Raw genomic sequence first — 25,107 nt, 5'->3', positions numbered from 1 at the left:
CAGCTCTGGCTCCTCTGTGAAGGCGAGCACTTTTCGGAGAAGGCTCTAGCTTGGAGGACAGATACTGAATTGGTTTGTGAGTAATGAGGTTCATTCAGGAGAGGGAATCACAAATTGCGGAGGCAGTTGTGGAAGCTGGTGAGGGATTCAGGCTGGTGAGAGCGGTGCCGCGTGCGAGTGAATTGGGAGTGGAGCAGCAGAGAAGTGTGACGGACAGCATCCATGGGAAGCTCCCCAAGCACGCAGAGCCTGGTAAAACAAATGTGCCTGGCTCCGGCTGTGTGAGGAGTCAGTAGAAGAGGAGATCAAGAGTCAAATACGATTAGTGTGGCAAGAGGGAAGAGATCGGTTTAAATAAAACCAACTCAGAAAACTATCAAAGAAGCCAAGATTGCAGTCAGGGAAAAAAAGAGCTCCATAAAGCACATAAACAGAGCAAGACTGCCTGCAGGCCTGTGCTTGTATTTAGTGGAAGTGTTTAGCTTCAGAGTCTTGGGCGGTGTTAGGGGAAGAGTTGCGCCTTGGAACTAATGTGCCTTTCCCCTGCTATCCGCCTTTGCCACCACCTCTCGAGGGAAGGCACTGCGCTTCCCCGCAGAGGGAGGGGTGGCACTGGGGCTGCCCTTGCTCCCCGGCTCGCTGCTGCTGCTCGCTGCTTTGCAGCTCTCGAAGCCGGCTGCAATAAGGGGGCAAGGAGCACGGAGCTCCTCAGTTCTTCAGAGTTCGTGGTAGTCAAGCTACAGGGTCAAGGAGGGAGAAGGAAGGTGGGCGAGGGAGCCAAGAAATATATTCAAGGATCACCGTGTTATGCATCTGTGCAACTGCAAATTGTTTTGTGCACCGAGCGAGTAGTGAAAGACGTAGAGGGGTGGCAAGGGAAATTTGGTGTCAGATGAAGTTTGCATGGTTTGAATGGAGAAAGACACTGTTTTATGACTCCGGGTGCAGCAAAGCACATGAGGTAAATATGCCAGTAAATTGAGAAGCGCTTTCCTCCTCAACAGACGGTAAATATTAATGAAGATACAGGTGGCGCACGCGGAGACGCGCGCGCGCACACACACACACAGAGAAGAAAATATAAAAGGAAGTAGAGCAGTTATAAAAAGCGAACCCTGGAAGAGCGTGATGGCTGCCTTCCCGGAGGTTTTTGGCGGGGGGAAGGTAGAGGAAAATGCAACAGCAGCAACAACAAAAGCCAATCACAACAGGGTTTTATAAACTCCTGAGGAACTGGGAGACGAGACTGAAGGGAAGTGAGCAGCATCCTCTTTTTAACAGATAAAAGGGAATGTGCAGTAACAAGCAATATGGAGGTTTGATCTCTTTGCTGGTGACATTTTTGTGATTGATTTAGGGCAGTCCGTATGCGGAGGCTGTAACAGGCTGTGCTAGGTCTAGCTGCGGCATCTTATGGCTGCTCTAGGGAAGCAGGCCCCGAGGGCTGGCAGCAAGGGAACAGCTTTTGCTGTGGTAAAGATAGCTCAAAACTGACTAATGGGGCTCAGGGCTAGATGTCAATGACAACAACCATTTCAGTTCAGTGGCTGCCCCATGCTTAAGGACAAGTGCCTAACCCACAAGTCCTTAACAGAGGGTGGTGACCCAGAGACCAGAGCTGGATGGGAGCTGGTTTTAGCTTAATTTAAACCCAACACTACCAAACGCAAACTCACGTTTGGCTTTTGTATGGAGGAAAGTTCAGGTCACTTAAGTGGATCTTTTGTTCTTGCAGAGCAAGGCTGAAGCTTCCCACTCGTGCCCCACGCCGCTTCCTTCCCACTCTTGGCTGGGGCTCAGCCCGTGCCTCCCATGGCTCTCGTCACCCCGTAGGTCTTGTGGCAGGGGAGGAGGCTTTTGCTCGGCCTGTTGAAGGAGGAGGGGAGGGGTTCGGAGGCCCATCACGGTTTGCTGTCTCTGGAGGCAGGCTGTCGGGAGTCAGACTTTCTCATGGCTGCATCAGAAGGGTGCAGCTGAAGGAAGGCTGGCGCCAGATGTGCCGTGTTGCATGGCAAGCGGTGGTCAGGGTGCAGAGAAATGACAGCAGAGAAACTGTGCGGCTCTGCAGGCATTCAAAGCCATCAGCGAAAAGCGTGTTCCGAGGATTGAGTTACTTCTTAAAGGCGTGATTGCAAATGCTACCTGTTTCAGAAGGGTGGTGCTTTTTGTCACCAGGGCTCTTTGAGTCACCATTGCCTCTTGATGTGGCAGTGGGATGCAGGAGTAACACAAGTTGTTGCTAAACAAAGCCTGGCTACAAAATGGTGTGGTTCCTACTTAAGTCCTTAATGAAGGACTCTCGTGTCACTTACGTTTTAGCTATTTAATTGTATTCTCATTACAAACGATGTCTTCTAAAAATCCTTTGGCGTTGCCAGTGAGATTGGTTGGCAAAAGATACAAAAAAGCGTGTCTGAATCTCGGAGAGTGCTTAATCTAGATGACAAATTTTGAGATTGAGATTTTAAACTGTATTGGGGGAGGACCACATCAAGTCTCCACTGTCCCATAGTGCAAGAGCTGATCTGCTTTACTCTTTGAATGTGTCATGTGTAGATCATCCAGAAAGAAGAACCCTACCAGTCTCTCTCTTGGCGTCTGGAAACAAATCAAGGGGTTGCTTTGAATAGGAACCGAAGGGAGCAGCTGCAAGAAGTCTGCTACAGGGGAATGAAGGAGAGTTCATGGAGATTTACAGAAGAAGTAGGCACAAATAGTTCCTTTAAAAAGTTATGCTTTAAAGGATAAGATACAGAAAAAGTTACAACTTAAGAGGGGCGTAACACCAGCAAGGACTCTTTGGCAGGGAGGTACTCAGTTACACGGTGGCTTAATGTGTGTTTTGAAAGAAGTGGAGCCTTGAGCAATATATGCTAAAAAGAAGAGGTTGCACAGACTTATTAATGTGACTTATTTCTCTTTCATTTTGATTCTGTCTATATATTTTTTCCATTGCTGGGCAAGCAGTGCAGTATTTGGACTTTCTGATGCCTTCCTACTATATACTGTCTATATATTTTTTCCATTGCTGGACAAGCAGTGCAGTATTTGGACTTTCTGATGCCTTCCTACTATATACTTGAAAATTTTTTATGCCTTCTACTAAAATCGTTGCTAGACCCCTTGCAGCTTTTAGGAAAAGAAGCAGCACGTTTCATTTTCTGTCCCTTGGTAAACAAAAATTGGAAGGATTCTTTTTTTTTTTAAAGTTTGTGATTTGGGGCAATAGGAATAGATTTTTTTTTTTTTTTTTTTTTAAATGTGGTTAAGAATAAATACTGAAGGGCAATTCAAAGTTTGTCAGATCTTCTATTAACAGGACTGGTCTAAAAATCATTATGCATGTCCTCTCCTGACATGGTATTTCATAGTTAAAAAAATTTTCCTTTTCTGTTTTGAGTCCTGGACGCTTCTTTTTATATCAGAATGGAAGTTACCACAAAAAAGCAAGATTCTAGGAAGCTTAATTAAAAGTCATTATCGTGAAACCTGTAATAAAATCAGAGGTCCTAGCTCTACAATACTGAAATTGGGAAGAAGAATGCCAGTAATGGAGAGCTACAAACATATGGGTGAATTGAAGTGTGGTGGGAAAGCAAAGTGTTTTGCAAGATGTGTATTTGCGATACTTCGTTCTTGCATTGTATGTGTGTGTATATATTTGCGTATCTCCCTTTTCTCCTTTTTACATGCAGCTATATATGCTTATTCATCAATTGGTCGTAAGATGCTTAAAGAATTTAAAGTGATTGTGCAAACTTAGTCTTTGACAGAAAAAGGGATAAATAAATCATGTTTACATATTTTGGCAGGAGTATAATCTCATGCAGTGTCCTGTAAACTTGTAGGCATTGAGATGTTTCTATTAATGCCACAGCAGATCGCAAAGACCAGTTTGAAAAACATTGCGCTCTGCCTACTTGGATTTCAAATGTGCCTAGGTGTCTGCCTGCCCTGACAGAGCTGATGACAGGGAAGAATTGCCTGGTGGTGACTTTTAAGAAAACAACTTCATTTTCTGAACTCTCTCTTAAATATTTACTTTGGGGGAGGGAAAAGAAAAAAAAAAGTAAGTCCTCACAGATATATGTCTGTTTACCTGTTTAGGAATGAACATCCTTTTTATACAGGAAGTAAATCAACTTCATAGCTTCAGGACTCTGAATCAACTATGTTTAACCCAGCAGTAGAGTTAATGCTGTTGCAATTCAACTTGACACTGTGTAAATATTTACCATCCAAACCACCCTGTATTGTTTCTTTGTCCTGTCAGTTCTGTGGAGCTAATTTGATGCTGGGCGAGATGCTAACGTAGACGGCAACATTTCTGGGCATGCGCTGCACTCCAGTGCCTGCTGTCTCAGCCCAGACCTGTCACGAGCTTCCGAAACCTTCCTGGTGGGGAAGACGAGAAGACCGGTTGTGCCACGGAGTTCAGCAGCCCCACCAAGTTAGGTAGTAGGGTTTGCTGTCGATCATACTCCAGGGATAAAAACTTGCCCCCTGTTGAAGTCAGTAAAATTTCCACCACCTTAGATGGGAGTAGAATTTCCCTGTATCTTCAGGGGAAGATGTATCTTAACGGTTGGACTGGATGATCTTAAAGGTCTTTTCCAACCTAAACGATTCTATGATTCAGTAATAGTGTGGTGAAGCTGTAGTTCTTACATGGAAGTGCTGTCCTCCAAGGTGAATTTTTAAAAAACAGTATACTGTCATTTGAGAACAGAATATAATCCTCTTATTTAAAATATAAATGAGAACAACAATTTTAATATCAAAAAGCTAGGCATATCTAAATGTATTCTGTTGGTGATAAAATGAAGATTTAAATGTGTTAAGGTATGACCTTTAAAATAAAATTAACTAAATAATTCAGCAATAGTGTATTTGCTGACATACCAATTTATTTTAAAAATGCCTAAGTCAGTCTCAAGTTACTTGGACTTAGCAACAGGTTTATAAAACCTAGACCTAGGTCATTTTAAACTTAGATTTATCTTTCTAAAACATTGCAAGCAGGTTTTTAAGGATATTGAAGCATCTAAAGGTTCAGGTGGGCTTCAGTAGGAATATAAAACATGCCACAGTGAATAACTCCTGTTACCACGCACTTTTTTGCCTGTTTTATAAATAACTAGGCCCTTATGAATGTCAGAACAGACGTTTCTGAATGTCTTTACAGTAAGTAAGCTGTCAAGTTCTGGCTCTGTGCTTCAGAAAATGGGTGGAAGAATTAATACATTGAAGAAATAAAAATAGCTCTGTGAAGTAGAATAGGGTTGTGGGTGATAAAATCAGCCCGCTGACCTGATGCTTGGGCTAATGCTTGCAGGCAAAGGCTGTTTTTCATGAAACGGCAGCACTTGGTACACATGCCAGGGAGGCTCCCACGTCCTCCTGGACTACCCCATGGGCTGTGGGACTGCGTCGACTGGTTGGGTGGCCAAAAACCTGGGGGCTGGCTACTGCGGGGGTCCAGTAGTGCATCCCTGCTGCCAAAGCAGCATGGAGCTCAGGGTCTGCCATGTCACTCGGCATCAGTCTTGCTGCCAGCCAAGACTTCAGGCTAGCAGAATAGGTTTACTTTATTCTGGCAAGGAAAGGATTGGAAACAGATTTGCAGCAGTGAAGGCAGGAGTGCAAAAAGATGAAAGTTAACACCTGTGTGACTTTCGAATCAAACTTGGTAAGGGTTTTCTCGGTTGCTTCTGTCTACAGTTGCTGTCTCAAGTAAGAGCTATTTGTGCAAGAAAATAACGAAAGGATGGCAAGGATGATCTGTAATCTAATGGCTTCTGTAAAAGAGGAGATTAAGTAATTTAAGAACCACACCTGGTGGAAAAGCTGGTTTGACATGATAGTTACTTCTTCCCCAAGTTTTGCTGCTGCCCGTTGGAAGGGACTTGATGAGAAGGCTGGGCTCAAGCTAATCTGGGTCTGACCATCAGTGGCCATTCTTAAGGTCATTTTTCCTTCTTCCCTGGCTGAAGTGGGCTCCTGCAGCGCCCCATGAGCACCTCAAGCTTCCTCTAGCCTGGCATGGGCCGTCTCCTCTTGTGGCCCTTCTTCTGCCAGGGCTTCACCCTTTGCTCTGTGGCACTGGGCAGCAGAAGAGCAGCAGTTTTGTTTACCCCCTCTTCCCAAGCTGGTTTTTGTATTCGTTGTATTTCTTAATTTGTACATTGCCTTCCACTTTCTCTTTTTTTTCTTTTTTTTTTTTCCCCCTCCTTCTTTCTCGCAGCTCAGGAAGATGACACATAGTTTTGTTTTGCAAATCACATATTCTCACTGAATAAACTTATAGCTCGCTAGTTGGAGAACATTGTTTGTGCTGAGGACATCTCATGAAAGACAGACATGATAGCAGCTGATGGTGAGGTTGGGACCAGTTCGATTGAACAGTGTCCCTGGCATACCCTGTTGGTGTGAGGGGACCCAGTTTACGGACCGTGTTGTGAGGTTATTGGGAGACAGTCCAATAGTAGCTGGAACAACGCACGTATCACCTGTTAAATGGATTAAACCTACACAGGTAGCACTCTTTTAACAGCAAAAAGGAAATACGGTGAAGGGTAGAGCTGGCTAGGTGACTCCAAGCTTTGCAGCAGCAGTTTCTGCGCTGAAAACACTGAAGTTTATCTCAGAATTGCATTGGCTATTAAACTTTGGTGTTTCTGTATGCCCTTGCTCACATTTTCCTCTATCGACACTGTGCCTAATTTCATTCCTGTTAGCAATGCAATTATTAGCAACCTCTAAGAACTTCAAATGTAGAGAATACATTATTTCAAAGATCTGAATTGCATCTAAATACGTGCCTAGGTGCACTCCTTGGTTGGAACATGCAGCTACAAGCTGCAACCAGATTCATCTTTATTACTATAGGAAAACATCCGGAAGCACTACAAGCTCGTGTCAGAGAACAGTATTAAACCTGTGTAAGTCCCAGAGTCCCTCTAATTTTCTGACTGCAGGAAAACTTGCATTTTCAGCTGCAGGATCTTTAGGAAGCCGCTTGTCAGCGGCTGTAAGTAGGTTAGGTGAACCTGTTGTACTTCTGCCTGTATCCTTTTCCTTAGCTATTACTTGCAGATAGCTGAGAGAGTTTTTTTGTTACTTTCTAGTAGCTGTCACAGTGGCGATGCAGTTGCAGCTTGCCAGGATGTACGCAAGCATATATACCCATACTCCTACCACGCCATATAACGAAAGACTGATGTAAATTGGAGGAGAAAAGATTTAGGTTATGGGTTTTTTTTTTTTTTATTGTTTCGTGTTTAAGAACCTGTTATTACAAGAAATTTATGAGTCCTTTTACCCAGATACATAACTAGACGGCTTAATATCATAAGATATTAGGGATTTAGGTGGCTGGAGCCATAGTATCCCAAGAGCTTTTCATGCAACAATATCTCATATGTTTTATCTTCTGGTTCTAAAAGTACTACCTACCCTCAGAGTGCTTTTCAGGTGATAAATCAAATTAAAGAAGAAAATACATTTTACATTACAGGTTTTTGTTTCACAGATTTTATCTTTAAAAATCGCTGTGTTAGGAAATGCTGATATGAAAAGAACAAGGAATGGCAAAGGAGAGAACAAGCAAATTTCTCTCTTTCTGTCTTTTGTTTAACGATTAATAGAATATAGTAGTAGAGTTCAAGTATATAAGATTAACTCCAGGCAACTTAGTCTGCAGTGTAATACCTATTGATCACATTGCTTTACATGAAGCATGCTGAAAGGCTTTGAGCAGGAGGTTGGACTAGATGACCTCCTGCTGGCCCTTCCAAACGGAGTTGTCCTGTGGTCCTGTGACATGTACAAGTCGGTGGCCTGCTGATGGAGCATGAACACTGCTGCCTTAGTGGTCAGCAAGAGCTTTTGCTGTTGACTGTGTAAGGTGAAAATGGGCAGTGGGCCCATTGGTTTTGGGCAGCTGGTATTAGAAATGACATTCAAGTTAAACTCTAAGCCTTGCTGCTAATCTCAAAGGCAAACAAAAGGAAATGGTGCAGCCATGTGAATTCACTTAAAAATACACCTTTTTGTTTCTCTTTTGTTAAGCTTTCACCATTGCTTTAACAGCTTTGTTTCTGGGGTTCCGTGCATAGCTGCTTTGGATGCTCTGCTGCCGTACACGACTGGGTAATCACACAATCGAAACAACATGGTGGAATGGATAGATACGGGAGAGAAATAGTAACCTGGAGATTGCACTGAAGAATGCACCATGGAATAAGAGCATGAGGGATACAAATGATGATTAGAGATGAAATCTGCTTCCGCTTTGGTAGAATAGCAATGAAATACTACTCATTTTCTTGCTTCATTTTGACTGCCAGAGAGTTGTGTCTCTAGTATCCAAGGGCTGGCAGGATAAAGGAGGGAAGGAAAAAATAAAGCATATATTGCCGTGTACTGGAATTACTTAAATCTTTGATTGTTAGCTCATCAGGGCATGGATAAAATACTGCTTGGCTACTCCTGGTAGCCTGGGAGCAAAAGCTTTGGCAGAAGTGTGATTTTCTGAGCGTCTGGGATCTAGAGGTACAAAAATGTGTTTTAACCCATTTTGGAAGGCAAATAATGAATTGTCAATTCTAATACCTTCAACTTTCACATTCTTTATTGAAGAAAATGTAACATTTTATGTAAACAGCAGACTAATATCATAAAGAGGTAGAAAAGTTCAGATTTTTAATACGGATTTGCAATCATAACATGCTATAGTCCAGAAAAGTAGCTGAATATATAGATAATTATTAAAATGTCTCTAGCATTTCTGTTCCAGCTACAAACTATTTTATGGTATATTAAGGTATAATGCTTTAAAAAATTTAATGGGCAGTGATAAAATATTTGAATTTTATCTTTTCTAAGTCGCACACTCCCTCTGTTGTGAACCCACAGTAACTTTAAAAGCTGCCTTTTCCGATTCTTGTCCAGAACAGTATTCTTCTAGAGAGCTGAAAAGTATAAATTGCTGATAAGCCAAAAAATATCTGAATATCTGGATTGATAAAGAACCTAAAAGCAGATTTTAATTCAGAGTTGACAATCTTAGGAAACGTTACACTGATGTGATGCCTCATGTCCTGGTTCTGTAGCAACTTCGTCGTCAAATTACATCCTGTGGAATGGGAATGAGAACAAGTTTGACATCGCACCATGTAGTTTGTCTGCCAGGAAAAAGTGAGGTCAGGTAGTGATAGAAGGGGCACCGGCAGGAGCCTGGGAGACTGTTAATTCTGTGTTCTGCTGAGATTTTTCAGACACAAATTTGAAAGTAAAAAAATCAGTGATGATTGTTCCTGGCTACAGTGTATTGTAAACCATAAATACTGGAAAAAAGCGATTCAAAGATGACAGAGGTTAGTGTTACTGGTGCTTGTTGTGGTGATATTCTTGGGCAGATGGGGTTCTTGTCAAACACTAAAGCTTGCCCTGGTTTTTGTTTTTTTCTTTTTTCAAGACCAGTTTTAACCAAGAAATTTTGTCCTTTGCCTCCTGTCTTTCCTTTTCAGCTTTTCCTTTTCGTAGCTCCTTGCGTGGAAATCAGTGATTTCCTTGGAATTTCAGGAAACTACAGCTTCTATTGGCATGTGTGTTACCCAGTGGAGAATGCAGGAAAAAAAGATTTTGAAAATCATTGTGAGCTTGCATCTAGATCAAATGGCATGGAAACCCAGTCTGTCACTTACAGATGGATGTTCTACCCACCTGGTTCTAAGCTCCCCTGTGGTATGGCCTGGGATGTGTTAAAGGGACTGATGATCTGAGATCACATCTCTCCAGTTTTGAAATGTATCTGCACAGCTTCCGTTCAAATGTTCAATAAGTTACATGACTTTGTTTTTAAGGCACCTTTTTTTTCTTGCATTTTGTTGATACGCATAGTTAAATGTTGTACATGGCCCTTAAGTATCTAAGTCCTTAAATTACATTTGAAACATGACATTTTGGCTCAGTTCTGTTGGCTCACACTTTGTGGAGTCATTAAGGCTAAGGAAGGAAGTTTAAAAAAAAATATAATAATTGCTTTTTCTCATTTGTTGAGGTTTTACATGTGCCTTGGTTCATATCATAATTCTGTGATGGAATGTGCAAAGTGTTGGTGGTTTCCTAAGAATGCAACTGCTTCAAATTTGCTTGATTTCGTAAGTGGGCTTATGTTCAGAGTGCTTTAAATAACTCGTATCTGGATGAAGGCTTCTTACCACTGGTAAAAACTTCTGACTATTACACAAAATGCCCTTTGCAGTAATCTACTGAGAAATAATGTAAGTATAAACCATCATTTCCTTAATGGAAAAATACACAGGAGTTCAAAAGAAAAGAAGAAGGAAAAAAAAAACCAGCAGCCTTCTAGCATGATAGCAGTAGAAACACAAGCTTCTGTGCAGATGTTTTAAGAATGTAAATAGACTGCCTAGCACAGGTATTATGTGGTCCTTTCTGAAGTTTTTTGTAACTTTTCTCCAGGTGTGAAGTATAGAAAAGTACATGGTACAGTTAGTCTTGTAATAGGGGGATGAATATTTGTTCATATATTCCCGTTTTGAGAATTTTGGTTTAAAGTCAAGTGGAATATTGAGACTTTTTTCATCTAGAAAGCAGAACAAAATACCTTGAACTACGATTATGTGCTTATATACAATATTTGAAATAGAGTTAAAATCTAGCAGACTGGTTACTTTGGTATTGAGATTTCTGATGAATGGACTTATTAAAGGCTAATTCTTGTGTTGGTTGATTTATTCCTTGTTGTTCTCTTGTGAAAAGGTTTATATAATTTTTCTAAATAATGATTTTAAGGGTTTATAGAAAACAAACTAAGCCAGTGATCAGTGGCTACATCTCATTTCAAGGTCATCAAATTTGTCTTGTAAGGAGAAGACTTCAGCTTTTGGAGCTGCTTCTGTAATCACTGGGCAGTGATGCTTCTTATTTACTAACTTCTGGGTAGGGAAAATAATTTCAATAGCTTCCCCCCCCCCCCCCCCCCCCTTTCTAAAATTAAGATGATAGTATTAATTTAATTTCATTTACAAAATAGGTTAAGGTAGGCTGCCATTATTTAATTTTTTGACCATTTCTTTTTATTTCCTAAGAAATTGAAAGGGAGGAGAATTCTTCATAGTTGAAATCTGAAGAACTAATAAATGTATGAGGGTGCTTTTCTTCTTCTCTCTTCTTTGCAGTACTCTCTTCTTAATTAAGAATCAGTCAGATTTTTTTGTTCCACTATTTTGTTGATGGAGTTCATCTTGAGACCTAGTAAGAGTTGCTACCAAAATCAAGCAGTAGGAATTTAGGCTTTAATTCAGCTTTAGAAAAGCAATTTTGTTTCCTTTTTGGCAATTTGGTCCTCATTAACTGCATCCTTCTGATGTAACTTCATTCTCCTACAGACTAAAATGTTACCTTACAGCAAGACCATGCGGTGAAGAATTTTCAAGTGACCACAGGCCTGAAATGTGGGTGACATCTTTATAGAAATAGGAAACTCCCATAGAAATCATCTCCCAAGAAGTGCTGAAAATTTTCTGAGCTGCTTTTTCTAGTGTATGATCATACAAAATTTGTCAGCTCACAGCAGGCAGGTTGTATTCATATCAGGCTACTGGAATAATACAAAGTTTGCTATGTATAAAAATGAGATTCCCTTTTCCTTTTCTGAATGCAGTGTGCACAGTCAAATTTTAATGAATACATACACCTCAAATTTTCATGGCATAAAATGAACAGCTATGTAATAGGTAGTAAGAAAGTATGCAATGTATTGTTACTTTTATCTAAAATATGATTAAACTTTACAGCACTGCATTTCCAGAATTCTCCTCTATACTACCATAAACTCTCATTATTGGTAACAATGCAGTCAGTGAGCTAGACAGCATCTCTATTGCACAGATTAGGGGACTTTCTTTCCGTGAGGCAGAAATGGGAAAACTCCTGTACTAGTCACTGAAATTTAACAGTGAATCATGGCTGCACTTTACTGGAAAACTGTTAAGAGGACAGACATTCATTCAGAGTAGAGGTAACGATGCTTTAAAGCAAAAAAAAAAAAAAAAAAAAAAAGAAAAAAATCTTATGTGGAGTAAAATTCAGTATCTGATAATAGTTGTCATTTCGTCAGAGATAAATGCTGAAGATTGCATTGTATGAAAAATTAGTTTGCTGCCTGCTGTAGAGGGATGCTAGCTATGATATGGTAAGGTTTTCCAACATGTACTAGTGTGAGAGAAAACAAACCCATTTTAAAAAGGTTTTCGAGAAAATTCAAGAAGAAATACCAATAATCCAGTCACTAAATGAGAAGGAGCCAAATATGCTTCATATACTTTGGGGTTTTTTTTGTTGTTGCTCCTGAAATACTGAGTAAACCTGAGAAAGCCTAAGGTCAAAAGCCCCATTAAAACAGAAAAAAACCACCTTGCACACATCAATTTTTAGGGAATTGTACTTACTGGCGCACATCAGCATGAAGCTAAAGCATCATATACAACAGAAAGTCAAAGAGCCTTTTACAGGCGTCCAAGTCCCAGCCGTTATTTGCTGCTTTGGGTACTTTCTGGCTTTTGCAATACAAGATTCTGAAGGGGAAAGTAATTCCTTCAGGACTTTGGATCTCTAATGGGGTCAGTGTGCTTTAACTGAAAAGTCCTGGCACTCTAAAAGGAAACACAATGGAGACTTTTGTTTTCTATGTAATGGGGGCACATCTTTAATAATAATGGAAGTGTAACGTAGAGGGAGAAGACAGGGAAATGGAAGATGTGACCTATATTAGACATTAAAAACCCCATAAAACCAACCAACCAAACAAAAAAAACCCAGAACAACACAAGCAACAGACATGAAAGCATGTTTACTGGACAGCAGTGACTGTAGAGGATCAGAACACAAGAACGTTTTTTTGCAAAAAGGAAAAACTGCTGCTGAACAGGACAGTGTAAACAACAGCTATACCAACGGTGAAGAGTTTAAAACTTGTTGTGGAATCAGATAAAAGAGAGGAAGCATCCCAGGACAGGCAGGGTGCCTCAGAGAATGAGAAGACCTCGTCTCTTTTTGCAGGGCACTTGGAAGTTGCTGGCAGCTGGAACAAACCAGCATTGCCTCTGCCTCCCATGGTTTGTTTCATCCCTTGTCCCAACGCACTGTCTGTACTTTTGATACCTTGTGTTACAAGATTTTTAGTTCTGGGACCGTAGTGGACAACAGTAGCTCTTTGAGGAGCCACTTCTCAATACTTAGGAGCTGTCTACCTAGCCGAAGGCAAACCCATGTGCTGTAGGTGGTACTTAGCTGCACTGTTTGAGGACTTGCATCTTTGGCCACATGAAGCGGAGCAGAGGGAGGAAAGCAAAAGAAGCAATTGTGGAAGGTTCATGGTGAAAAATGGTCTACGTCTAGAGCATTAGCACAGAGCTTGTGAGGAAGTAACATTATATTGTAGTTTCAGATTAAGAGGGGCCATTCCTCATATAGCCAATCATGTAATGGTTACGGCGTAGGTTTTGAACAACCAGCGGTTTTGTTCTGCATCGCTCTGCCTTGCCTGTGACACAGACAAGGGTCTGGAATTGATGCTGAAGTGATGGGAGCCCATGAGGGGACTTTCCTGGGCATGTGGAATTGCCCCTTTTCTCCCCCACCCAGTGGTGGGCAGCTGCTGCTGTATTTCCCTGCTTGTCTGGCAGGGGAGCAGTAGCAGGGTCTTTCTTGTGGCTGCCAGGAGATCCCTGGTGAAAGATCCCTTACCTTTCTAATCAGCTACATGGCCATGGGCCCTCGTTATCTCATGACTGGCAGCAGTAGCAATGACAGGTGGAGGAGGAATTCATTTGAGTGCCTCCTATTCTGATCCCAGACATAGGCTGTCATTTAGAAATCTCACATTTAGGCACTGAGGAGAAGGAAGCTAACGTAGTCTGTGTAAAAAAGAAAAAAAAAAAAAAAAAACAACAAAAAAAAAAAACCCAAAAAACCCAAACAACAGGCTGACAGGATTTTCTAGAAATGTATCTCCTCTACTGTATTGTAAACTGGCTTAGAGGAGTTCAGTATGAAGTTCTGAGTTGTCCTTGTTTTGGTTTTTTTCTGCTCTACAAGGATTTAAAGGTTGAGAGGTTGAGTGGAGCCTTTAGCATTGTTGTTGGTTTTTAGTAAGAATGAATGGTACTTTCTCAATTATTCACAATTTCACAGCATCTGTGGTGGAAGATGGGAAGAGGTGGGGGTGGAAAGTGTGGTGGTGTTTGCTCCTTCCAGAGTTTGGGGAGTAGTTAGTGCCTAGGTCCTCTTGATAAGAAAGTGACATTTACAGCTGGAGGCAGTTTCTGAACAACTGGCCCAAGGGAGCCTGGCTTTAGTTGTAGTCCTCACTAGAAAAATAGAAAAAAATATGAGAACATACTAATTAAGACCAGATTGAAAGGGGGGGAGGGTGAGGGATGGGTGTCTTTATTTTCTGCATAGCGTTTGTGTTTATCTGATTATGGGTGACCCAGGGAGAAAATTCAGGACAAGCCTGAAAGGTACTGCAACATTATTCTACGTTTGCCCAGAACATGGCTGTGTGTTGCAAGATTATTGAGATGGACAGATGTCACAGGGCAAAAATATTTTTCTAGCACTTCGTGGTTAAATAAGAAAAACGATGTTGGACAATGATTCTACCCTTAATGTTTGTCTTAATTACAAACTTGAAACTCCAAGGTTACTTGTGGGGTGATAATCCTCAGGTTTCTTTTAACGGAAACAGTTTCTAGGAGTTCAAAAATAGTGCACACTACCTGAGGACTAAAATCCCCTTGCTTTCTCTTCCAGCAAAAGACTTGAAAGCATGCAGGTTGTAGAATATGAAGGGTGTCTGACTCTGTGGGTATCTGAAGTCATTAGGGTTCCCTCTTGTACTTATGTGATTTAGTAATAGGAAGCCCACTATGATTCTTTTTTTTTTTTTCCTAAGTACAGCGGAGTGTGTCTGGGGCAGTTCATTTTCTTCTGTTTTACTTCTGATAGGACTACTTCTATGGGGATTTATAGGACTTGTCTGTGCAGAGAGAGCAAGCCTTTCAGTGTCTTTGATCTTGGATCCAGGAATTATTGTCCATCACGTCTGTCCTATTGTACAGTGCCCCTCAGGAGAGTTTCAGTAGCACGGTATGATGATTGATCTTGATAGTATAGCTACAACGTCTTTAAAACTTTCATTTTCTCTTTTTTTTTTAAGTTAAAATGGTAGGATGGAGGTAAGCTTAGTGCGGTAGTCTTCTGGGACAGGAGTGGGTGAGAACTGGATTGAGAAAGCAAGTTTCTATTCCTGAGGCAGTGGAAGATGAAATATCATAGAGAGACTGTTATTGAACTCCACTTGTGTCGCAAGCTTTTCTCTTACTCCCAGGTAGACATGCCCTGCAGATACTTTAGGTGTGGTGTTCTTACTTTTAAAAACTAATAATACAAAATGTTGTGCCTCTGGTGTTCTCTGGATACCTCCTAGGTGGTGGCTAGACTTACCTCCCAAGGGGTGCTGTGGAGCCCCACTCCCTTCATAATCAACTTTTGGGAGTGTAACGTGGCTTTTGTTCAGAATGTCTTCCTTTTATGATGGGTTGGAGAGGGACTGACTTTGGTATTGGCATGTGGGAGGCAGAGAACTGGCTTTTGTACACATAAGGAGGTGAAATGAAGCCAGGGTACACACCAGGACTCAAAATGCAGAAGTTTTTCTCAGTATGGTAACATAAAGAAAGCCAGTGTATCAATGCTATTAGTCCATTAGCAATGCTGAGTTGTTAGATGGTCAACCTTGAGAGAGTCACTGCCCACCCTGTGTATATTGCTTTCAGGAACGAAGAAGTGCTGTAAATAAGGAAGTACTGTGAGAACAACCAAGGTGTTAAGTGAGAGTATTCCAAAATACTAAATGACCAAGTGGTAAACACGACATTACACTGTGAATCTTCATAGTACAAGTTCTGTAACTTTAGTCATGCACTGCAGTTACAGCTGTGTTGTTCAAGGGATTGCTTTAAAAGAAGATTAGAATATTAATCCTTCTACTGTTTTAATCCAGCAGAGGAAATCCAAGGCAGATGCTTAAAAAATTACTAACAACTAAAGAGGAAACATGCATAGAGTATTAATATTTCAAATTATTTATCTTTAGGGAAATTATACATGGCTCCACATCAGAGATTTTACACAATTATGAAGATTTCTATCAGAAACTCTGCTGATAATTTCAGCCTTTGCTAGAGTCTGTGAGCTAACGGATACTCATTAATAAAAGCAACACTTGGAGAAAATAAGGATAAAGTTAGTTAAGTATTTTTTCAGCTGTGTGTTGGAGGGGGGTTTCCAAGGGGACCTTCTTTATTGAGGACTTTTTGAAGTTATGCCCCAACTTGAAAAGTTAGTAGGTGATCTTAGAGATCATATCACTGAAGCAAACGGTAACAAATTGATAGGTGGTATCTACCTCAAAATTCGAAAGCTCTTGAGATTAAAAAACTCGTTTGATAAATGTAGTGTAAAACTTCTCACTTAAAACTAAAGGTACCAGGAGCTTGGAAGGCGTTTACACTTGGTTTGGTGTTGCTATTAGGTGTTTTGGAAGGGGGTATAGAATGAGAAATAAATAATCAGGTGATAAAAATTGCAAATTTTATTACATTATACAGGAATTTAAAGATAAGGCCTCACTATTTGTTGCAAAGGTAATGTAGAATTCATCTCCAGATTCATATGCTTGAAATTCGAATTTTGGTGTCTACACGGAATGAAATATCCAAGTTCCAAATTAGAGTCAGTGGAGAGTTAGCGAATACTGGTAGAAAGCTTGCAAATTCACATGTCTACTTCAGAATAGAGCTGAATGTCTAACTCTTCACTGAGACCCTAAATGCCAGAGATGGTCTTAACTCCTTGAGATACCTTCTTCTGGATTTCTACCAAAGAGGCAACATGTCACTATAAGGACCCATCAATTCACACCTATGAAGATGATGGTTTTGCAAGGATAGCCATCTCCCCGAGGCTGCAGGGAGCAGGAATGAAAGTCACTATGACCAAGGCTAACCAGGTTTCTGCCTTCTTCAAATCATTTAAAAAAAAAAAAAAAAGAAAAATGCAGGATTTCAAGGTTGCGACTACTTTTTATTGCTGTTTTAAATCTGTCAGCAGAGTGCAAGTTGGGATTCTTGGGCAAGGGAGTGAAGACTACTCCAGTGATAAAGCAGACCTCCTAACTCTTTGTCCAACTTCATTCCTAAGGAAACAAGGATTTTCGTATCCCCTGTCTATGGAGAAGGGTAGACATAAACATGATGTCTATCTTTGGAGTGGGTATGCACCCTAATCCTATATACTGAGTGTTATGCCCCACTAGGTGCTGAATATTCTAGAGTTGGGGCATTCCATGTTAGTTGAGTGCTTTCTGTCTTGTCTTTGCCTGAGGACTATCTGGAGCAGTTTTTGTCCTGCCCTTCATTTTTCCCGCCATGTGGCTATCTGGGAGGCCATGGAGCAAGGCAGAGATGAGTCTGGATAAACTAGCCACTAGTTTTAAGGTGATCCAGTTTACTTGCATTGGCACAAGAGCAACTGTGATGTGAAGTAGGACTGACTGATACTGAGAGGAATGCTGCTTTTGTGTCAGTACCAGTTTATGCCATTTTATGCCAATTGCAGTCTAAGAGCTTCATTTCCACCAGTTCAGGGAAGCACTACATTTGTAACAAAATTTACAGGCTTGGGCTATAGAGGTGATATAATTAAAGAGTCTATCCAGATTTCTGTAGCAAAGACCTACTGAGAGGAATCTCCAGTTGCTGGTTAAAAATCTCCACTTGCTTCTTGTTTCTACCATGGTTTATGCTGACTATGTTCTGCTTATTGTGTAAGTCGCATACTGCTGATGTCGAGTACAGGAGACTTAACATATGAACTCATGTTTCAGTCATGCCTCAAGCACACAGCAGAAAAAAGGCTGACCTGAAGATGTTCACTGTGGCACAGCTATTACATTCTCAGTCAGAAGGTCCCTCCATAGGGCACGTTGGTTCCTTACACGCCGCCGCAGTGATTTAATGAACTAGTTGTTAGATGTGAAACAATTCAGAGGGATCAGGTTTTCTGCTTCTGCATCGAGAATGTCAAAAGCAGGTTGATGGGATAACGTAGCTAATGCTGCGTTGTTTTCAGACCTGCTGGCATGACACCGGCCTAGGCTTTCGCAGTGAAGTTTGCCACCTAAGAGCTGTGCTGCGACAGGCACTCCAGCAGCAGGTCCAATTGCTGTGAGCAAGCAGGGGTGGCGATGGACAGCAAGCAGCAAGTTACAGCAGTGCCAGTGCTTTCTCTGCAGGCAGGCTTGCTGAGGTAGAAGGCGCATTTTCTTTACCTTTCCAGTCTTCGGAAGTGTGCAGGTCTTCCGGAAACCTCGACAGTCTTGGTATGCTCCTGCTCCTTTGCCTGTGAGGGCAGGACGTGGCAAATGGTGATCAGTGAGCTCAGGCATTTATCCAAGATCACCTGCAGGGAGGTGGGATTTGGACTGGGATCTCCCATGGCCGGATGATCTTCCTCACCACCAAGGTATCCTCTTGACTTGAAGCCTGCCAAGATGGCTTTGTCCTTTCCCCAGGTGAAATGGCTGACCTGTTTATGGTTTTCTCCAGAGACTTTGATATTCTTTCTGGCATTTATCTCGTCTTTACCATCGTTTGCTCCTTGTAGTGACCATTGAACAAAATCCTTGCAGACAAGCGGAATAATATTCAACCAGTGGATGGAGGTATATAAAAAGAAATAATTCAGTTTATTCTCTCATTTTTTTCTGACTGTACAGGCAGCTGTGAATCACCAGCACTACTCACCTTTGAGTGTAAACCCCTTGTTTTGTTGTTATGACATGAGTGTTTATTATTGAATTGTACAGTGACTATAGGAAATGTTCTGTGAGTAGTTGTTTTTCCCATGTCTGGAGCCAACTTGTCGAATTTGCACACATCTAATGTAGGTGTATACAGTGTCTCAAGTGCTAATTTCTATCCCATTGATTATAAGAAAGTCTGGAGGACTAGATCAGATATAGACATATCTATAGTTAAGTAGGACAGTTATTACCCATCATATATGGTAGTTTCTGACACCATTAATATTTTAAGGGCTCAAAGAAAGCTTTCGGGGAAATTAAATTTACCTTAAAATTCACTAATGTTATAATCAATGCAAAGATGAGCCATTAGTTTGAATGCAGAAAGGAATAGTATTGATCATCATCACTGTCCTGTGCTCCTACAGATTACCTGATAATAAAAGTTTGATGTGCTTTACATGGGAATTTAAATGTCACTGTACCCATTTTACAGATGGAGGAACTATAGCACAGAGGCTGTGAAACACATTTAATTAAAGTGAAAAGTGTTAAATGCATGGGTATCCCATTAAAGTCCAGCTAAACTAGGTTGCTTTCTACTTTATTTAGTTAACTGCAGTGTTTAACATCCCAAATACTCTAAAGTGTAATTTGAAGTCTATAGATGAAGTTTAGCTGTCATTCTTAGTTTGTAGGATGGCTCCCATCTAAAAGAAGGGGACCACCCTTTTCCCTCTGTCAAGCATATGGAGAAACAGGAATGCTTAAGCTCAACTTTACATGAAACTGCATGAGAGAGTGTTGAAAGTATTTGTTTTCTTTCCTCAGATGCCTTTTTTTAATTAATTCCTTTGATCAGGAATGGGTTAGTTGCATTTTTCTGGGGTAATGTAGCATATCTGACATTTATGTGTTTCATTAGCCATGAGTAGCTGTAATTTTATTAAGATTTCTAGCATGTTCAAATATTAGACTTAAGCCCTGTCTTATGGCAAATATCAGTGTTTGAATATGCTAACAGAAATGTTTTTCTACTCCTTGAAGATAGAGTACTTAATGTAATTGGTAAATCAGATGATATCTAGCACTCCATTGTAATGTTCTACTTTACATGTAAATTATATTTTGAAGCACCATATCTTTTCTCAGTAGTGATTAATCCTTGAAATAAAGGGGGAAGGGGAAGTAGCTAGTTTGTTTCTAATGATGCATTCCCCCTTTGGGAAAGATTAACTATGTACAACTTTGTTGAGTTTATCAGTTTGCAATGAATTGTTGAGTTGTCCATGGAGACCAATTCTGTTCCTTCAGAAGAGTGTTCACCAGGTTACATTGCACTCTTTTTCTTTAAAAGAAATAAGTTCTTACATCTCTAAGGCAAGAGATAGTAAGTTCCTTGCTAGCATTTGAACTTAAATAAATCTAGCAAGTAAAACTAAGCTGTAGTATGTCTGATGGGTGGAGAAAAGGCAAAGAGGGAGAAGACACCTAATTCAAAAACCACTCTTATTTTGTGTGGTTTTGGTTTGCATGTCTAAATTTCAGATTGTATTCAGTGATGTGTGCTGATTCATCTTTGCCTGTGACATGCTCTCAGCCGGCCTTTAGCATCATTGGTTGCCCTGCCTCCTTCTCCTGCTCTTTCTCTTTTTCAGGTTGTACAGAGATATTAATGACTTGATTAATTTTGTTGAAAGACCTATCTGTTGCCTTCTCTACCTCTAAGTCCTACAGCAGGAAGTGGGAATGTATGGTAACATCTAGCTGACTTCCTGCAAGTGAGGGGTAGAACGTCAGTGCAAAAGTTGGGGTTTCCTATGGGGAAACTATGGGGGATTCTTGTTAGCTGTGTCTTTTCTGTGTATGGAGTCAGTAGACGGCACCTTGCAAAATGTTTCAGATCTAGTGGGGAAATACTGTCACTTGGGAATGCTGCTGAATCTCCCTTAGTTAGGTGAGCTCTGTAAACTACTGCTTTATTTAAGACGGTATGACTTGGCCCTTGCTCAGGAGTGGGAATACTAGCAGAGAGTGCTCGAGCAGTGATGTGTAACAAGTGTGTGAGCTCAGAGGTACTCCAGCCTTTTAAAAGCTATTTGGAGGAATAGCTTAATGGATAACGATCAAGTGCAACAACATCTGCGTATTGAATCAATTTAGCATCCATATACAGAAGTGTTACAGTCTTCCTTTGTTCCAATATATGAAACAAAAGATGGTTTGCTAGCAATGAGAGTGTGTGTTGATGTTCCTTCTCGTGCCAGGTAGCGCGCTACATGTGTCATGTGCAGCCATGTGGTGGGTTTTGTGGTTTGGTTTGGTTCGTTGGGTTTTTTTTGGCTAAAACTGTACTGAGAACTGGCATTCGGCTGGGGGATGGCAATAAATAAAAATGCTTTCCGTCCCTTGTACTGAAAACTATTGAACATTAGTATTGTGGGTGTGGGACTGATTCACCTGCCAAAGGCTTGGGCTCAGCCTAAAGATTCTATGATTCTATTATGATTCAAAGACCATTAGAAGTCACAGTGTATCTTTCCACTTACTGGGAAAATATGACAAATGTAAGTAGGCCTGCTAACCTGTTTTTGTTTGCCTGGGTTTTGGCTGCAAGTGTCACAACTTTGAAAGTATTCAGATGCCAAGTGAATGTAAAATAAGTAAATTGGAAGAATAAATACAAGACAAATATCTTTTTTTTTTTTTTTTCTCTTCCCCCCCCATTCTTCTCTCTCTTTCTCCCCCTGCTCCAAAATTGCAGCCACAGGAACAAGTCTTCAGGCTGGCCTCACCCTTCAGGGACCTGGAGCTTGAACCAGGGGACACCTTATGGATGGGAGATGACGGCAAACAGAGATGGAAGAGACTACTTCATCAAGTAAGTGGGCAGTGTGACCTGTGCAGTCTGTAGCACATCTGTTTTGATTTATTGTACAGACATAGCTCTGACTGTACTTTACTGCGCCTTGTTTTGGTACTGGGTGATTTCATTTACCCAAGAAAACGCTGATAATATAAGGGCCTGTAACTCGTTGAGGAATTACAACAAATGTCATTAACAAAAAAATAAAAATGCCCTGTTTAAAGAATGAGGCAAAAGATCAGTTCTGACTGGGACTAACAATTCTCCTTCATCTCTGCCATGTCAGCTTTTCTAGTCTGTCTAATATATTCATTGTATTAGCAATGAGAAAGTGTATATTTTGATCCTGTATAGTTAATATCCTAATTCTTAGATTTCGCCTAGTCCTTTAGCTCTGAATTTAAACGTTTGCAAAATAAATGTGGTGTGGATGATATGATTGTAAACAAAATTGGCTTTTCTTTTCCCAGTGAAAACTGTGGATACTTATTCTTTAAAATCACTTAAGTGGCTTGGATGAACCACAGTTTGCTGTTCTAGCAAATGTACTCTTACATGGCTTTGGAACTTCTTCGCTAAGAAGGGGTGATGGTGGTGAGTTAGCAGAACCATTGCTTGATTTTGCAGCATTAGTTGCTTTAGCTTACATTCCATTTTAAGGCTAGCATTTTGATTCTGCTCATGTGAAGAGTTGGTATTTTTTTAATTACTATTTCATTTTTATGTTTATTAGTCTGATTAGAAAGGTGTGCATGCTTTAAAAAAGCATGATGTCTTAGATAAGAATTACAATTCTTTCTTTTAACACAGAGTAAAAACATCAGACTTATTTTAAATTGATCATTAAAAGCCCTTAATTCACTCAAGGTCCTTCATCTGCAAAACTGTAGTTGTACAGTGTAAGAATGAGGATCCCTGTTACTCTGCTTTCTCTTCCTTCCTGCTTTGCCCAGGGTGTGTGCCTTGCTTCCTAGGAGGCATTTGCTTTGGGAGCAAGTTGTCTGGGTTAATGAGGGCTTAAAAGCTAACTTTGAAATGTCGTTTTCTTCCTTAAACAAGTATTTGTCGTGCTTTGCATGTCTGTAAGACACCGGGTGCAGTGCTGGACAATGTGAAGCTGAATGCCAGGCAAAATTTAACTGTATTAGCACACGTTTTCTGCCTGAACTAATTAAGCTCGTCAAGAAGTACAGGTAAACCTCCAAAGTACTGGGCAGATGTGACTCTGCTGCTTCTGTTACTCTAGTTAGTGAAGGGACCTACACACCCTGGCTGTCCGTTTTTTCTGCAGACTGTTGGCATGTTCTCCTCTGCGTGACTGAGATTCATTTGAACAATTAATATCCTGCTTCGGAGGACAGGCACCACAATTGATTCCTTCTCTTTTCTCACTGGTCACATAATGGGATGCTGCACTTGTTGTGTAGCTATAAACAGCTGTGACTTGCAGAATGCAGTGCATTAGTACTCATTAATTTTGCAATTTGGGAACGTTTTCTAATTCTCAGTAGCTAATGATTATTTTGTTTATTTTTTTGGATTGCCTTTTAGTACCTTAAAGTGCCATATCCCTCTCTCAAATGCAGAAAACTGCATCTAGGAACAAAAATCCGTAACAGGCAGTGCCAAATTATGCCTTAAGTAATGTTAGGCTTGTGGTGGTGGTGGTGTGTTTTGGGTTTTTTTCCATGCTCTCATAAGGTGCTTGCACTCTGTTTTCTTTGGGGCCCTGGTCTGTCATCCATTTTTCTCTGCATGTGGATAGCAGACTATGTGGAAAAAAAAATGAACTGCTTTAACAGGTGGAGAGAATGAGACTTCTGAGAAAGGTGGTCTGCAGAAGCCTTTGATATTTTGTGCCAGACTTTCTTACCCACTGATATCTCTGAGCAGTCTTAAGTGCAAGTTGAACAATGCTGTGTACGCACACCCTGCATGAGTTACAGTACGTATTCTTGTATCAAAAGTTTTAAAGCAACAGCGCTGGCTGTAACACATGCACCAGCCATGTCTCCAGAGCAGTAACACATCTTATATGAAATGACAGTCCCCTGGGATGCATTAAAAGCCAGTAAAACTTCAGAAACGGAATGAAAGCAGGAAACCACTTGGAACCGTGTATTGCTGTACCAAATCACCAGCTACCCACCGTTACTTGTGAACGTCAGGCCAAGTAGCTGCTATGACGTGACTGGGTAGTTACGTGGACATGTATCTTCATTTTAGAAGAAAGACCAAAGACTGAATACGCCTAGTGACTTTGCCAGCGATTCCTCTGTGGAGAGATATAGTACCTGTTCTTACAGTGTCTGTTATTTGTCCAAGGAGAAGCCCTCTCTGGCTTTCAAAATGACTGCTTTTGCAAATACTACATGAAACTACATAAATGAAAATACTATTTAATTTTTTTCCTTCATTTTTCAGGCTTGGGTTTTAGGAATTAAATCGTGACATTGTTGTTGACAGTTATGTCAAGAAAGGCAGGAGAGAGATCAATGAGATAGCATTTCATATTGTCTTCAAAGCTTTTTATAGCCGTACAGATTAACAAATTGTATCACACTGAAGGAGAAAAAGCAATTCAAATCCTTCACTTGGTTTTGATTAAAGATGTATAAACCAGGTATTATCACAATGAAATGTGCGCATGAGTTCTGTACAAGCAAATAACATAATTCATAGCAACATTAACTGCTTTTTAGTTAAATAATTTCCTTAGTGCCATATGTGCATATCCATTCAACTGCAAGCAGACATACTGTAATTTTGAAATTGTGGGAGAACAGAGAATCCAGGAGAATCTTTTGGTGAAATGAAAAGTAATTATGTAGTGTTTGTGCAAATGCTTTAAGGCGTGAATGGGAAGAGATGTTTATTCTTTCTGCTGAAGCTAATTTGGTTTCTTTCAAATTTCTGAAAGTCCCTATGGCCTGAGCTAATCAGGGGCAGCTGCCATTGCCAGGCAGCACTTTTGTAAAAGTGCGAGAAGAGCCTTTTATCAAAATGTTTTGAGATGTCGCTATCGATTCATTATCTCTTCTGTACAGATGACACAACCAGGGTCATTCTGCAAACCTCTAAAATACTTTTTCTTAAGTTTAGGCCATGGCAAATTAAAGCTTCAGAACTTCACCCATTCCCATTTAACTTGCCACTTTTACTTGAAATAGCTTTATGAGCTAAGTAATACATTTCAGTATGGGAGGATGGCAATCATCTAGTATTCTTCCAGTGTGTTTCTGTACTGCACAAGCTGTATTAAGCTGGACCTTTACTATGAAATAGTTTACAGTGTATATTTAACTGTTTTAAAGGCCTGTTTTCTTTGCATTTATTATATACG

At 40.6% G+C, this 25,107-nt stretch overlaps 1 protein-coding gene across 1 annotated transcript in view; it reads left to right on the top strand.

The window, feature by feature from the left end:
- The first annotated feature begins 21,669 nt into the window (after positions 1 to 21,669).
- FRMPD4 (FERM and PDZ domain containing 4) overlaps positions 21,670 to 25,107 on the top strand; it is a 113,174-nt gene continuing 109,736 nt past the window's right edge. Inside the window, 1 exon segment of the mRNA XM_075719884.1 lies at positions 21,670 to 21,779. Within this exon segment, the coding sequence (XP_075575999.1) occupies positions 21,742 to 21,779 (38 nt within the window). The 5' untranslated portion in view covers positions 21,670 to 21,741.

The sequence above is a fragment of the Pelecanus crispus genome, chromosome 1 (assembly GCF_030463565.1).
Source record: "Pelecanus crispus isolate bPelCri1 chromosome 1, bPelCri1.pri, whole genome shotgun sequence".
NCBI lineage: Eukaryota > Metazoa > Chordata > Aves > Pelecaniformes > Pelecanidae > Pelecanus > Pelecanus crispus.
The sequence above is the reverse complement of the archived record's forward strand: the minus strand, read 5'-3'. Positions and strand labels throughout refer to the sequence as shown.